Source organism: Drosophila suzukii, chromosome 3 (assembly GCF_043229965.1).
Source record: "Drosophila suzukii chromosome 3, CBGP_Dsuzu_IsoJpt1.0, whole genome shotgun sequence".
NCBI lineage: Eukaryota > Metazoa > Arthropoda > Insecta > Diptera > Drosophilidae > Drosophila > Drosophila suzukii.
Window position 1 is genome coordinate 51221619 of NC_092082.1, and position 17644 is coordinate 51239262.

At 39.3% G+C, this 17644-nt stretch overlaps 2 protein-coding genes across 15 annotated transcripts in view; both read right to left on the minus strand.

Moving 5' to 3' along the window:
• Positions 1–417, minus strand: part of LOC139352814 (uncharacterized) — a 284041-nt gene extending 283624 nt beyond the window's left edge. The window contains exons 1-2 of the mRNA XM_070995449.1: positions 253–417; positions 21–175 (exon numbers count right to left, since the gene is read on the minus strand). Coding sequence (XP_070851550.1) covers positions 21–175; positions 253–417 — 320 coding nt within the window. The remainder of the gene's footprint in view (positions 1–20; positions 176–252) is intronic.
• Myo81F (Myosin 81F) overlaps positions 1–17644 on the minus strand; it is a 2624640-nt gene that overhangs the window by 2606645 nt on the left and 351 nt on the right. The window lies entirely within an intron of this gene.

Genomic DNA, 17644 nt, shown 5'->3' on the forward strand with positions numbered 1-17644 from the left:
AGATTCCTGTGGAAGCTAACAGTGGAGTTTCCCGATGATCTGGTTTCCTACTCTCAATTAGGTCGATGCTGACCAATCGATTGTGAAGAAACATCTCCAGTTTGTGAAGGTGGGGATTTCCACGTTGTTGCCCAAGGAACGCTCCCAGGCCTGTGTTGTGCTGATAGGCAGCTTTCTAAATAAGTGATGTACCAACCAATACTCACAGGAATCAGTGGCATTGTGTAGTCGTCGGAATTCACTGATACATACATTTGCCAAGTTTAACAAATTCCTAAGGTCCACCGCGATCTCCTTGGACAGTGGCTCAATTCCGTACAGTGCATTCATGTTGTACATGAACTGCAGTCGAGGGTTGTTATATCGTTTTACCACAAGGTTCCATGCCACAGAATAGTTGGTTTCTGTTAATGCCATATGGTTTATATCATATATATATATTATATATCTCGTCCGTCCGGTAGAGCTTGCTTCAAGAAATGAAACTTTTGAATGTTTCAAAGAGATGGATTTTTATGTATTAGCTGCGTAAAGCTGTCATAAAAAGATGGCCAATCCGCAAAATTTCCTGAAAAGTGGAGTACGGGCAATTCGGGTAGCTGAATTTTGGAAACAGGAATAGACACGAGGGTGTTGGTTATGGATTGATCACCTGACACCTGTATTGGGACTGGAAATTTGGTTTCGTATTCATCGGCGAATGAACAATAAATGTGGCTGTATGCTTGCTCACAATTGTCTTCAACAGCATCCGCAAAATACGGATGCGATCGTGGACATTGCTGTAAAATGAGCGCTTTATGATTTATGTAAAATTGTTTTGAAGGCTCGTTGAGCTTCCTACTCATAGTAGGTTTTAGTTTTCTTTATTTGACCGTCCTTTGTAGCATTTTTAATTAGTTGGGTCAACCTGGAAGATAAGTCCATCAGCATTGCGTACGAGTCTGCAAAAGGCTCGACCCCAGCCAATGGCGCCGAACTTAGTTGTGCCAAATCACTGCCATTACTTTCATTTTTACCAATTTTAATGTTTTCCTATTGCACTCTACTTTAAAATACCACGCACAAACACTCTCACAACCACACTCACCTGTTTCAGTCGTTCCGTTCGTATTGCGACTTTGAAGGAAGGGGATGGCAAACTTCACGGGACTTGTGTGTCGCGAGAGATAGCAATAGGCATGGGTTAAATCCGCTATTCTCCTCGACTTATTGATTCCTCCGTTATTCGATGCTCCGTTATGGCGATGTAAGCGGCAAAAGTTGTGTAAATTTGCTGGTTTAAATTAATAGTAGATTTGCAAACAAGTAAGCCCAAAGATTGAAGTAAGTTTACAAATATTGGAAGCTGATGAAGTTATGAGTGTATGTTCCCCTCATGTTGTTCCCCAAAATGTTGTGACGATTCGCACCCGAAGTCTACTCTGGGGGTCTGTTTGCGTACTTGGCTCGGCTGACACTGCAGAATGTGTTGACCGCTTTGTGGGTGAGCGCGTGCCGTCGAGTCGTACGGTGAGTTAGTAAGACATCAGCAATGGTGATCAGCAATTCTCATCTGCAGTTTGTGAATCTGGGCGCCTGCTACTGTCCCCAACTTGGCTACTGCTTGATTTGCTGGGTGCAGGTCATATTAAGCAGCCTTGGGTACGAACAGCGCTTTTTTTGGGATAATGACGTCATTTCACTCCTAGCATCCTCCGCAGGGCCTTTGTAATGCAAGTTTGAACTCTGTTTAACGACGTGTCGCAAGCGGTGCTCTAGCACCGCCGGCAGTTTGCGAACTGTCATCTCGGAAAAAGTCGCCATGCTGTTTGTGTATCTCAATCTCCCTTCGCTCTCTTTAGCTCAGTAAAGGCTATTTAATAGTCGGGGAACTCGAATATAGCGTTGTTTTTTGTTTTAATTGTAAGCAGGGTGGTGGTCCTATTGATAAGCTAATAAATAAATTACCGTTTGAAGATGAGTTCCAGGATATAATTTTTATGGACCGAGTACTAAGTTCAAGCTTGAGACACGGTGATCACGAAATATACCCACTTAATGAAGCTTGCAAGACACATGATATTGCTTTTTCTCAAAGCAAGACATTTAGGACTGTCACAGTGCAGAGTCAATATAAATTGGTGGTCGCATGTTAAGGGAACCTCGCCGTAAAAGCAGCACTTTTTTTTGTTACACATATAGTGAAGAACAAGAAATATGTGAATTGGGATTGGTGAAAAGGGAAAATAATGTGAGAAAGAAGATAACGAAAAACATAATTCTGAAAACAAATCATTCGAATGTTATGAATGTCGTTACTAAAATATTGAGAAACCAAAAACAATTACACCTCCGTTTACTGGACCTGTGCTTTGTATCTAATCCTAACTATGTGTTCCTGTTTAAAGTAGCATCTCTTACTCAACCCGAAGATCCACGTCATCCCGCTTTCGAGTTCTCAATCGACACTAACACAGCAGCAGGTTAGAAGTAAAAATCAGAAAAGTAAACTAAGCGATTACAGTGCTTTCGCAAGGCTGACATTCGTTAGCTAAACTTTTATATATCAAGCTTTGATTGGTGTTCGATCTCTACTCATCCCAAAATTATGCATGATGGTGTAAATATTTTCTATACTATAGTAAGTTCATTTTTAAATTCTTTTGTTCCGTTATACTATCCGTCAGTCTCCGACAAGCCACATTGGTTCAGAAAAGAGTTGACACACCCAAGTAATAAAAAGTTTAGACTGGGAAATACAAAGACACCGGTTCTCAATGTTTATTCTAGATACTTAAGTGCTCGGTCTAGTTTTACCGTGATAAACTCTCTGTGGTTCAAAAACGATTTTAACCGTTGTAAAGTTTAATTCTTTCAGAATACGAAGTTTTAAAATTTTGTTAGCAGTTAGCGTAAATCCACCTATTATCATTTCTCGCACTTTTTGAAAATTTGTTCGTAACTACTGATTCTGTCCCACCTTAAACGAAAGCTATCTATTTGTTGATCTTCAACGTGTTAAGCCCGTCTATTCACATGGTTCCGATGGAATTCGTGTCTGCGCGCTTAGATATTGCGCGGAGGCCTTAGCAAGCCCCTTCTTAAATTGTTTACCTTATCTTTAGAGTCTTCACAATTTCCCCCTATGTGGAATGAATCGTTGTTAACTCAAAGTGGAAACAAATAATTATATAGGTATCTCTAAATTGTTATTTACTATTGTTAAATATTACTACTCCCCATTTGCAGCACTTCTGTAGGTCAGTTATATCTCCGTGTCAACACGAGTTTATGAAACGTAACAACCACTAACCTTTTGGAACTCACTTCATTTGTGATAAGAAAATGTTATTTTTCTTTCTCTTCTAAAAAATATTTGTAAGCAGATGTTACTTACACTGACTTTAGACTGACTTTAGAAAACTCGAATTATTAGGGTTCCCTATTGATCCTTAAAGATGGATCTTAAATCTTCTGAATTTCAGAACACAAAGAGTACTTTTTAAAAATTATCTATTTTGTCTACTCTACGTTATTTTTGGTATCCCATAAGGGAGTCACCTGGGGCCGCTACTTTTTACCTTATTTATAAACGACCTTCCCTTAGTTAAAACTCATTCTCGTGTACTAAGATGTACGCATATTAAATTATGCCTGCAGCACAAGGAAACTTCTTGCCAATCCGACTTACAATCCGATTTGAACAATTTTCAAACATTGGGCTCTGACAATTTACTGGACTTAAATGGCTCTAAGTGTGAGGTAAAGACTTTTTGTCGTGTCAATCCTCAATATGTGACATACACGCTGAGTGAGGGCTCATTTGATGGAATAACTCTAGTAAACAATCTTGGTGATTTGTTGGACCCAAGACTATGGTTTACATGGTGAATAAGGCCAGGGGTGCTCTTGACTTTATTAAAAGGTGGTCAAAGGCATTTGATGATCCTTATATTACTAAGACCTTATTTATTTCGCTTGATACTTGAGAATGGATAACCCGTGGAGTCCCCAATACGATCATGTTGATCGTATCAAATCTGAACAGAATAACTTTTTGCTATTTGCTTTAAGGCGCCTAAACTGGAATGCGAACCTTACCTTATTTTTAATTTGTTACCTTCTTATTCTAGTTGATTACGCCTAATTAACTTACCTTTCCAAGCCAACCGTAGAACTATGTTTGGAACAGTCTTTATCTAAAACTTTATTCGAGGTGAAATTGATACCCCCAACTTGGTTAGCCAGCTAAACTTTTCAGTTAAAACAAGGGAGAACGCTATAGTCGAGTACCTCGACTATCAGATACCCGTTACTCAGCTTAAGGGACCAAAGGGAAATGGAGATATGCAAGCAGCAAAGCGAGATTTAAATGCGCCACCTACCGGCGGAAGACAGATTTAAGCGTTGTGGGCGTTAGGGTAGGCGTGAATTCATTATTCAATAGAATAAGTTAGCCGCGCACTTTGCTCTCTCTGAGCGCCGGCAATGTTTTTTTCTTTGCCGCTAAGTTCGGCCGGCAACTATTTACATACACACACATACACGCGTAAAAACATTTCGCATTGTCTGGCTCTGACGTCATAGCTATTTTCTTGGGAGGTTTGTGGGCGTTAGAGTGGGCGTAGCAAAATTCCAGTTAAAATTTTCTATCTAGCATCAAAACTGTAGGAGCCACCATTTTGGGTGGTTTGTGGGCGTTAGAGTGGGCGTGGCAGTCTACTGAAATAAACTTGCGCTGCGTAAGAAGCTCAGGAATCTGCACGCCAAATCTCAATAGCCTAGCTCTCATAGTTTCCGAGATCTCAGCGTTCATCCGGACAGACGGACAGACAGACAGACGGACATGGCTAGATCGACTCGGCTAGTGATCCTGATCAAGAATATATATACTTTATGGGGTCGGAAACGCTTCCTTCTGCCTGTTACATACTTTCCGACGAATCTAGTATACCCTTTTACTCTACGAGTAACGGGTATAACAAGGAAGAACGCTATAGTCGAGTACCTCGACTATCAGATACCCGTTACTCAAAGGGAAATGGAGATATGCAAGCAGCAAAGCGAGATTAAAATGCGCCACCTACCGGCGGTAGACAGATTTAAGCGTTATGGGCGTTAGAGTGGGCGTGGCAAATTTATTTTTGGATCAATCGATAGGTATTGACGACACCAATACATTTCAGTTAAAATTTTGTATCTAGCATGCAAATTGTGGGCGTCACAGGTTTTCGCGGTTTGTGGGCGTTTAAGTGGGCGTGGCAAACTTTTTTTTGGGTCAATCGATAGGTATTGATAAGAACAATACATTTCAGTTAAAATTTTCTATCTAGCATCAAAGCTGTAGGAGTTACAGTTTTGGGCGGTTTGTGGGCGTTATAGTGGGCGTGGCAGTCTACTGAAACAAACTTGCGCTGCGTAAGAAGCTCAGGAATCTGTACGCCAAATCTCAACAGCCTAGCTCTCATAGTTTCCGAGATCTCAGCGTTCATCCGGACAGACAGACGGACAGACGGACATGGCTAGATCGACTCGGCTAGTGATCCTGATCAAGAATATATATACTTTATGGGGTCGGAAACGCTTCCTTCTGCCTGTTACATACTTTCCGACGAATCTAGTATACCCTTTTACTCTACGAGTAACGGGTATAATTAACAAAAAATTACATTCTTTCAATTTTAAATTATTGTAGATCTAACTATGACTTGCATGAACCTTTCAGAGTTCATGTTCTGACTACAATAGACTTTTTCCTATTATCTTAATATCTGACTCTCTCCCTCTAAAACAATTAATATTAAATTTTCTAACACAGAATTAGATCCTACTTTACATACATCGTGTACTTAAACGTAATTAAATTGGGGGGTTTTTTTTATCAATCGTGCCTATCTTGACCGCACTTACCGTTATTGGTAAACTAGCTAGTAATAGTGCATCCATTGCAAAAACCTTTTACAATACAATACTTTGCAAAAAAAAAGACATGTAGGAAAGTGTGTCTGTGCGATAAGGATTATCTCTCAAGCCCAGCGCAAGGGACTACATATTAAGCCCTATAGAAGGGGAACGTTAATAGGAAGCTAAAAACATATTTCTCAGCTTCCCAACAGATCTCTATTAACTATCGACATTATAATCTTCGACGCAAAATAAATCTGACATTTTTAATTAAAAATTAGTTTTATTTTAAAAATATAGGTACACATAAAAAATGTACCAAAATATCTTTATACTATTAATTACTGGAATTATTTATATACTAAGACCACTATGTAAATGAAAGTTTTTAAAAATCGAATCAATCCCAATTGGTGCCTTACCAGTACTTCTGATGCGAGAGGACCATGGTTGGTGAAAACATCGATGGTACTATTGGTGGAGAGCCTTTTCGCGGCACTATCGATGTTTTTTCAAATATCACGATACTGTCGAGCAAATTAAAATTGACTTAAAAAATAGTAAGGAAGAGTAACTCAAGAAAAATCTTTTGAAAATAATTAAGTTGTGGGGACCACCTAATAAGTACCAACCCCGTGCCAGCGTCTATGGGTGAATGTCAAAAAGCTGAGGCTACCCAAGCTTCGCGGTGAATGGCACGGGGGACTTGGGGAAAACGCTTCTACCTTGTGTTCGTTAACGTAGATCTCTCTCTCCCCGTAGACTTGACACCAGAAGGTTAAGAGCAAGCCCCGCTGATAGCGAACAAATAAAAGATCGCTGTGATATTGAACCTCCCACATTGACGACCCCCACGTGATATTAGAGCGAAAATCGTGTCGAGATCACAGTGATCTTGTGAACTCATTGACTCAGGTTGATGAGTGAGCACATTGGACGTACATAACCTATAAACAAGGTTAATCACAGCGATGATGAGGACGCCTGTTTGAAGCAGGAGTCACCCCAGCATATACTAGCAGGGTCACCACAGCAGGCGCCCGTTCAACTGTCGCAGCATTCGCCTCGCCAAGCCCGACAGCAGTCGGCGTCCCAACTACCACTGCAACCGCATGGCGTAATCCAACCTCAAAATTTTGCACCGACAGCACTCCAGCAACGCGTCATCGACTTGAAGCGAGGCAAAATTATCGATGGAGTCACCGCACTGTCTACAGTCTGTGAGGTACTCACCCATCTCGACCGTGGCCACCGAATGTGAGTACCATGACATCATCTCACAATTTAAAGACCTGACTCTGCTTCCCGTTTTCGATGAGGAGCTCGTGCAAAGTACCCGAGTGCAACACTACATAACGACGGAGGGCCTACCAGTATTTGCAAAGGTTCGTCTCCTAAACACAGAGGCTCTAGCGACCGCCAAAGATGAATTTGGATGCTCGAAGCGGGAATATGCCAACCGAGCAGCAGCAGCTGGGCATCGCCATACAATATAGTGAAGAAGAAAAATGGCGAAAGGCGGCCATTTGGTGACTTGAACGCGATCACTGCTCCCGACCAACACATCCACGACATCAACCAGGTCTTCGCCGGCAAGACCGTATTCTTCACCATCGATCTGGTCAGCGCCTATCATCACACCGTTCGGGCTCTTCGAGTTTAATGTGATGACATTTCGTCTCCGGAATGCATCGCATACGTTTCAGAGGCACACACAACATCCTCGGCGATCTCAATTTTGTTGCAGTAAATATCGACGACATTTGTGTGGCTTCGGCAAGTGAAGATCAGGACCGCCAGCACCTCAAGATTGTTTTTGATCTTCTGCGGCAAGCCAACTTACGCATGTTCGAAACATTTTTGGGACATTCTATCACAGCACACGGCATTTCCCAAACAGTCGAACGAGTGAGTGCGATCAACGAGTTTCGAAGCCTACCAGAACATGCGAATTGAGGCGATTCATTGCCATGCTTGACTATTACCAACGTTTTCTGCCGTCACTCAAGATATTCTCAAAGCGCTCATTCCTGGCAAGAAGAAAAATGATCAGTGGGGTGGACCGAAGATGTCACCAAGGCACTTGAGTGCTGCAAGTCCGATTTGGCCAGCGCAACACGTTTGCCGCAATGCGCCACTCGCTCTCAACGGCGGACAACTGCAGCCGCTAAGCTTCTACTCCAAGCGCATGACGGACAAACAAAAGCGATACAGTACGTACGACCGGGAACTGTTAGTCATTTATCAGGCCGTCAAGTTTGATAGGTTTCATGATCGAGTGACGCGACTGCACTATCTACACCGATCACAAGCCGCTAGTGTATGCGTTTCGGCAGGATCCCGAAAAAACATCATATCACTTGTGCCGCTAACACTGTTGCGACATGTACGAGTGTGCGCGCCTACAAGAAGCGGACGGCGAGCTGAACCAACTGTTGAGAGAAATTAAGACTGGTAAATCATCCTTGCAATTGCGTAAACTCCAACTGCCAAACTCCGGCATCAGCGTGTATTCGTCCATACATTCCATCGCCGACGAGAAGAACGATATTCGACGTGCTGCATGGTTTGGACCATTCTGGCAAGTCACCGTCAAGCTTGTCACAGAACGCTTTGTGTGGCCCAGTATCAACAAGGACATGCAAAATATATCGCAACAACAGAGCAGCCTTCAACAGCTTTGATGTGCCCGATGCCCGGTTCCAGCACATCAACATAGGCCTGATTGGCCCGCTACCCCCTTCAAATGGCTATCGCTATTGCCTGACGGTCATCGACCAGTTCAGCAGATGGCCAGCAGTAGTTCCATTGAAATCACGGCTGAAGAGGTGGCACGCGCACTCCTGCACGAGTGGATCGCACATTATGGTGTGCCTGTAAGGCACACGACCGACCAAGGACGTCAGTTCGAGTCTGGCCTGTTCAAAGAGCAAAATTGAGCAGGACCACTGCTCATCCCCAGTCGAATGCCATCATTGGAACGTCCTGCTTGGACTGCGAACAATATTCAAAACTGATATCAATCAATAGCACCACCATACGCCTCCCTGGTGATCTCTTTGAGTCCAGCCGCATCGAAGATTGCAATTCCGACTTTGTCAAGAGTCTGCTGAACTTAATGACGCAGATTTAGCCATCTCAAACCTCAAATCACGCTACAACAAGGACCTCATTTGTTCACAAACACCTGCAGACGTGCTCACATGTCTTCATCAGAGACGACAGCGCACGCGCCCCGTTAAAATCGCCATACGACGGGCAATATCTCGTCCTGCATCGAGAGGACAAATTCTTTGACGTTGAGGTGAAAAATAAGCGAGTAAGAGTCAGCATCGATCGACTCAAGCCAGCTGTCCTGCCCAACGACCAGGCCGACGAGGTGCATGCATCAAGTCAACCGACAACGTCAGCTGAAGGTTAAGTGCAAGCCCCGCTGATAAAACTTATAGAAAAAACAAGGAAGAACGCTAGAAGGTACTCGACTACCTCGACTATCAGATACCCGTTACTCAGCTAAGTCAGGGACCAAAAAGAAATGGAGATATGCAAGCAGCAAACGAGATTAAAATGCGCCACTTACGGGCGGTAGACAGATTTAAGCGTTATGGACGTTAGAGTGGGCGTGTCAATTTTTTTTTTGTTCAATCGATAGGTATTGACGAGACCAATACATTTCAGTTAAATTTTTTATCTAGGATGAAAATTGTGGGCGTCACAGGTTTTCGCGATTTGTGGGCGTTAAAGTGGGCGTGGCAATCTTCGTAGGTATTGATGAGAACAATAGATTTCTGTTAAAATTTTTATTCTAGCATCAAAACTGTAGGAGCCACAGTTTTGGGCGGTTTGTGGGCGTTCGAGTGGGCGTGGCACTCTGCTGAAACAAACTTGCGCTGCGTAAGAAGCTCAGGAATCTGCACGCCAAATCTCAATAGCCTAGCTCTTATAGTTTCCGAGATTTCAGCGCTCATCCGGACAGACAGACAGACGGACATGGCATGATCCTGATCAGAATATATATACTTTATGGGGTCGGAAACGCTTCCATCTGCCTGTTACATACTTTGCTGTGATATTGAACCTCCCACAATAGTTTTGTTATTTAGACAAAATTTAGTGACGATCGCACCTTCAACAAACAAAAGATCTGATATCAACTTTTGTGACGAAAATGTATTATACGATCTAATAAATAAATACACTTTCTAAATTTTTACATTCGGCACGCTGCAATTCAATTTGACTGTGTTTAGCTGTACGATTTTGATAAAGCGTGTCAAATGGGAAAAGCTTAGAAAGTGTATTTATTTAGTAGATCGTCACAAAATCTAATATCAGAACTTTGGTTTAGATTTTTAGAATTAACTGAAGGAAAATCACCTTGTCATAATATAAAAATAAAATTGATTAAAAGAGAAAGTACAAGTACGAGCCGACTTTTATTTTAATTAAAATGATTACACTAGTTAACAAAAAATATTTTTAATATTATACAAGAGGGATGGATGGTAGATCATGGTAGAGTTGGACACTAGGTCACAAAAAAAAGGAAGAAAAATTGTTTTAGGGTAAGTTTTTTGTTCGGTGAGAGCCATTAGCCGCCGCGTAAAGAAAAACGAAAAATTTAAAATGGAAGGCAAAACCCAAAACGCCTGCAGATGAAAAAGGACGTCTAATCCAAGCCTTATTCAATTTGCCCATTATTGTGAGAACATCCCTAGTATGGCATTTTGTATAGAGCGTTAGTATCGTAATAGTATCCATATTTTCACAGTTCTAGTTCGGATACCCGCTAGGGCAGAGTAATTCAAAATTTTTTTTAGAAACATTTGATATTTCCTTAATAAGGTTGTTTATGGGGAAACAACGAATTTGCCACCCTTAGGACATACATAAAAAGTAAAGTAAGAAAGTTCGGAGCTACACTGTCGCAGCCGCAAACTTGGCTTCGAGATGTACTTATATGAATATGCTCACAAGCAGTTTGGCTGAATAGATAACGCGACAGATTTATCGAGATAGAAAGCGAAGAGAGAGGCAAAGAGGTAAGAGCTCACATGGGCACTGCAGGTGGGGTTGAGCGCCTGACTAGGTGATGGCGGTCTGATGCCAACAAAGGCAATACAGATATGTCACATTTACTTATTAGAAAAGAAAATCAAAATAAAATGTAAAGGGATGAACCAGAACTTTGAATCCCGAACACATAAGTGTCGGTACGAACCTGTCACTTGTTCCCCTGATCCAAGCCCATATTATATGATTTTTTGACAATACAGATTTATTTCGTGTCCTTGGATTTTGTCGACATTTTTTACATTTCTCTGATGGAGAAATAAAAATAATTTGTATTTTTCTTGGAATCTATTGGCCACTGTGTGACTTAACTTCGGTTTAAAGCGATTTCGTGAGGATATATAAATCGCTTCAACATTAGTCTTTTATTCAATACGTTTTTTTAAGATTTTAGATGATGTTGTTAATGCAGGCCCAAGGAGCCTCCCAAGAGCTCGGAGCCCGGCAATTGATGTCATCTTGAAAATAAATATTGCTTTGCTTTTTTTAAGGAAATGACCTCCAGCTTAGATCCTTTCTGGCAAGATAAACACATAAAAGGTATAAACGGTTTTAACTTGTGAAAATTCTAGTGGCGTCATTGTGGTCCACAATAGTCCCTATTCATTTCACTAGACTTTCCTGAATGGAAATCTCATCCTTGATAAATTTTCTACTAGCAATGAAATAATCATTTGGCGCTGAAAACATTCCACATGCTAGCGTTAAAATTATATTTAATTTTGCGTTGCTTTGCATTTTTTTTCGAAGCAATTGAATTTGCACGTCCCCTTCCTTCGCATACGATTTGCTTATGCCAATCGGCTGTTCGATTCAGCGAATCTCTATATGAACAGGCTGTGTTCAGAGGCTATTATGATCTAACTAGCTGGGAAAAATAAATGGAACTGGTGTACTAGTGACATTTACTATTTTTGGACCAGTGTAAAATAAAAGGATCATCTTAAAAAGTTTTCGAAAAAATTGAGGTCATAATTTGATAATAATTTAATTCATTTAATAACGTATTTAAACATTTAATAATTTTTTCTTTTAGAAAGGCTCTTTACTCCGTACAAATCGGTTTGCTCGTTCAAATGAATTATGTTCCAGAGATAAGGGTATTTATAGTAGTAATAGAGTAAAAGGGTATTCTAGATTCGTCGGAAAGTATGTAACAGGCAAAAGGAAGCGTGTCCAACCCCATAAAGTATATATATTCTTGATCAGGATCAATAGACGAGTCGACGTAGCGATGTCCGTCTGTCCGTCCGTCCGGATGAACGCTGAGATCTCGGAAACTATAAGATCTAGGCTATTGGGATTTGGCAGGCAGATTCCTGAGCTTCTTGAGCAGCGCAAATTTGTTTGAGCAGGGTGCCACGCCCACAAGCCGAACGAATGCGGATATCTCGGAATCTGTCAAAGACAGAAAATTGGGATTTCAGATTCAGATTCCGACCAAGTCGGAATGGACTTTGTCCATAATGGGGATGTGAATGTGAAACCTGCAGCCGATTTAATGTACATTATTCCTATGGAAATCGGAAATTATTCCTATGGAATTCGGAAATTATTCCTATGGAAATCGGAAATTATTCCTATGGAATAATAATGTACATTATTCCAATCGAAATCGGAAATTATTCCTTTGGAATAATAATGTACATTATTCCTATGGAAATCGGCTGAAGGTTTCACATCCCCATTATGGACAAAGTCCATTCCATGTGAAACCTGCAGCCGAATTGGATATAGCAAATTCCTACGGAATTTAATATAGGAAATTCCTATGCAATTGGTTATGGAAAATTCTTTGAAATTAGCTAATATAGCTTAAATTTTTTTTGTAATTACAAAATATGCTTTATTTAGCTAGTTTTTTAATGTACATTTATATATTGGTTTTATTAATGTTACATAGCCATTAAAGCTAAATGAGAGTATCCTAGATTTAATTTTTCTTAGTCCTGGCGGCTTCCTTGTAATTTCTATTCTTTGTCTTTTGAAGCGCCTCACGGACATTTTTGGTAAAGTCTCCGAAACTAGTGGCGTCAGACATGGTGGCTTCTGTAAATATAATATGTTTGTGAACTAAACAAATTCACATATAAGTACATACATACATAAACAAAAACAACGGCCACACGCTCTACTGTGGAAGGCTCCACCGGTAACACAATTATACGTTTAAATCTAGTTTTACTGCCACTATGTTAGAAAAACTATAGTAAACAATAGTTTTGTTATAAATCGCATTAAAAACAGTTAAAAACTTAGTTTTTTTTATTTCCGTCACCGTACACTTCTACTCAACTCGCCAAATTCAAGGGGTGGAGACGAATGACAAATGCATTCGATATCATTGTTGCATTACTGAGTTGCAATTTAGAGTTTCCTTTTTGATTTTTATAAACTTAAATTTGTTTTAAATTACTTTTTTTAAACCTACAACTAAATCTCTACCCATTTTTCAATATACTTACCATTATTTTAACACAGTACACAATAAACCACCTTTTTATTTTAAATTTCGATTCGATATAAATTTTAGATATCGAAATTTTTACAAACGTTTTTTTTTACTTACTTTTTGCATTAAAAAATATATATTTATATGCTTTTAAAGGTCATTGTACGTTACCCATTTTTATACCCGTTACTCGTAGAGTAAAAGGGTATACTAGATTCGTCGGAAAGTATGTAACAGGCAGAAGGAAGCGTTTCCGACCCCATAAAGTATATATATTCTTGATCAGGATCACTAGCCAAGTCGATCTAGCCATGTCTGTCTGTCCGTCCGGATGAACGCTGAGATCTCTATTAGAGCTAGGCTATTAAGATTTGGCGTGCAGATTCCCGCCCAAAACTGTGGCTCCTACAGTTTTAATGCTAGAATAAAAATGTTAACTGAAATGTATTGTTCTCATCAATACCTATCGATTGACCCAAAAAATGCCACGCCCACAAACCGCTCAAACTTGTGACGCCCACAATTTTCATGCTAGATAAAAAATTTTAACTGTCGAAAAAATTCCCCTGAAAAGCCTGAAAAAGTTCACATTGTGCAAACCCCTGAATATTTTTATGAAAATTATTGTGGAATCAAGCACCACATGCCTGAAGGTCCGACTGGGGTAGCCTTGTACGCAGCGTATGTTTGTTACGCGAATATGCCACGCCCTCTCTAACGCCTACAAGCCGCCCAAACCTGTGGCACCCACAATTTTTATGCTAGATAAAAAATTTTAAATGAAATATACTAGTCCCGTCAATACCTATCGATTGATCCAAAAAAAGTTTGCCACGGTCTAACACCCACAAACCGTCTAAGCCTGTGGCGCCCAAAATTTTCATGCTAGAAAAAACTTTAACTGAAATGTATCAGTCTCGTCAATACCTATCAATTGACCCAAAAAACCCTAACGCCCATAACGCTTAAATCTGTATAGCGCCTCATAACCATATATTGAAATCGCGGGTAGGTGGCGCATTTCAATCTCGCTTTGTTGCTTGCATATCTCCATTTCCCTTTTGTCCCTTTAGCTGAGTAACGGGTATCTGCTAGTTGAGGTACTCGATTATAGCTTTTTTCCTTGTTTTGTATTGAAATATAAAGATTTTTGGTTTAATTTAAGATACGATTGTGTGATACCAGCTTAGCATTCTACCATTTAAGATTAGAGACAAAGCGGATTTATTAAAAAATAAACCAAATCGGTTAGCTTTTGAAGAAAAAAACTGATAAAAACACAAGTTTTTCTAAATTTGTTTTAAGAGATAAATCAATAATTAAGTGCTTAAATCAAAAACAAGAAAGGAAGTTAACTTCGGCAAGCCGAAGCTGGTATACCCTTGCAGTTATATTTATTACATCTAAACAAACAAAAAAAGATAAAAACACCGAAACTATAATTTGTTTCATATTATTTTCCCACCAATTTTCCGATCGTTCCTATGGTAGCTACATGATATAGTCTTTCGATTTTGATAAAATTGAATTCGAAGTTAATTTAAAAATTTTATTTCCGAGGTTATACGTTAAAAAACACCAAAGATATAATTTTTTTAAATTTTTTTTTCCAAATATTCCTATGGGAGCTAAGATATAGTTTACCGATCCGGCTGGATCCGTCTTATATACTACCTGCAAAAGATATAAGACTTTTGGGAAAGTTTCAGCCCGATAGCTTTAAAACTGAGAGACTAGTTTGCGTAAAAGCGGACGGACAGACGGACATGGCTAGATCGACTCGTCTAGTCAAGCTGATCAAGAATATATATACCCTTATGGGGGGAAATCAATATACCCTCTGCAGGGATATAAAAATGTTGAAAATATAACTAAAAGAACATTTGTTTTTGATTTCCTATGCATTTTCTTCAAGACAAGTAAACGCAGTACTTGCCGTTTTTACCGTTCAATGCAGTCCCTACGGTTTTGAAAGTAAGTCATACTTATGCAAGTGGTATTCTAGACAATATAATCTTGATCGCTCATTTGAAATCCACATCTTTAAAGCTGTGAACCACTGCAAGTGTTTGACATACATACGCTTTCCATATAAAGTATTCGTACAAACATGTTCCGCAACGTTAAAATCATAATAGTGTTAAAAATCTTAACATTTTTTTTTTTTTTTTACAGTTAGTATGGGAGTTTAGAATAAGGTGACGATGCACAGGTAATTTTATAAATATGAGCATAGAAACTGGACTTTCTTTAGAGCCATGGCACCAACTGCTATAAAATGGTGTTTTACTACAACAAATGTTATTCGAACACAATTGGAAACAAATTTGTCCATTAAATAACATTTTGACTGTGCAATACTCACGAATAGATACAGCGTACTTTTTGTGCTATTTATATGATCTGTTCAATTTAAAACCAGATCTGAAGTTCACATTTTTTAGGTGTACAGTTTAATTCAATTTTTATTCCATTATTGAACATTTTCAAAATTTTTCGAAGGAAAAGTAGAAAATGTTCACATCTGCATAGAGTTTCAGTGTGTGTTTATCAGTTTGTCACCTTACCCTGCAATTTTAACAAGTGGAAAAACTATTGGTTTACGCCAAGAGCTGTAGTATTTAACTCCGATGGAATCCAATGGAATATGCTCAATAGATGTCAGTAACTTTCTGCTTTTAAACTTTTGAAAAAGATTAATTTTTGGATACGTTACATTTAAGAAACTAATCATTCGCCACTATACCCTACACTCCCTTCATTTATTATTCTTTAATTTAACGAAACATAATTTTTAAAAAATGTACATAATGTCCTAATTTTTCATCAGAAAGATATGCGTACCATTGCATATATAATAAGAAAATGGCGTGTTTTGGGGAAAGTACGTCGAATCTTGTACATATTCGAATACCCTTTACGTTTTTATAAATGCAGTCAACCCATTTTGCATCGATTGGGCTAATTTCCCTCCATCCTTCACCGTTATTTAGTTCCATGCCCAACAACAACGCATATCCTTCAATGAAATGGTGTGTAGGCTGCGCATCAGGACATCCCAAAAATGCTTGATAGCATTGAAATCTGAAATTCCGCTGGCAAATTTAGCTGGTTTTACATGAAATAAACAACCCAAGCTTTGTTTTGTGGGCACAATGCTTAGGATCGTTGTCTTGTTGGATCCAAAAATTACTATCAAGTTTCAGTTTTCTAGCGCCTTGATCCACATTTTCAATTAGGACGTCATTATACTTATTGTGATACATTGCGGATTTAAGAGAACAAGATTTTTAATCCACTGGCCGTCATACATCCCCAAACCATTTAGCCACCACCACCGTTTTTAAAAGTTGGGGCAAGGTTTTTTATTTCGCGGTCTATACAATTTTTGGGCACACGTGCCGTTTATCCTAACTAAATATCACGTTTTCCAGAGCTCCTTTTGCTAATTTTAGGATTTTTTTTTAGCAAATTGCATCCGCTTGATTTCGTTGACTTGCGAAATGCGTGGTTTCTCTCTTGCAGCACGGCTGTTATAGTCTTCTTGGAGATAGAAATCTCGGAAACCATTTTTCGATCCAACAGGATCCAGCAAAATTTGTGGGAAGTCCTGGAGCGCGGGATCCGCCTTCGCACCATTACATCGAAGGATATGCTGAAAAGTCATAGTGGAGGAATGGAATCAAATAAACGTGAAATAAGTCGAATCGATGCAAAATGGGTTGACTGAATTTATAAAACGTAAAGGGTATCCGTTTATGTACTAAATTATACATATTTTTCCAGTAATAAGTCGTTTTTTTTATGATATATACATTTGTACGCATACTATTTTTGATGGAATATTATGCCACTTTGTACATTTTTTTATGTTTAAGTTCTAGAAGTTAATGCGTTACATCAAAATAAAACTTAACAAATGCACTAATTGTAACCAAAAAAATCAAAAATTTACTTTACTTACTTTTTAACTTGAAAGTTGCGGAACATGTTTGTACGCGTACTTTTTCTGGCAAGTGTATATGGGAGGTTTTATATAAGCCTGGACCAAGTTTTGAATGGAATAATTTTTGTGGCAACTACAATTTAGAACAACGTACGATGATGAATAATGCAGGAATGAAATAGATTCGTGTTAAGATATGTACATATGTGTAAAAAGGCCAATGTGCGAAGTGGTGCCCGGGTTGATACCGACCATGTAAATACATACGTATGTATGCATATATGTAC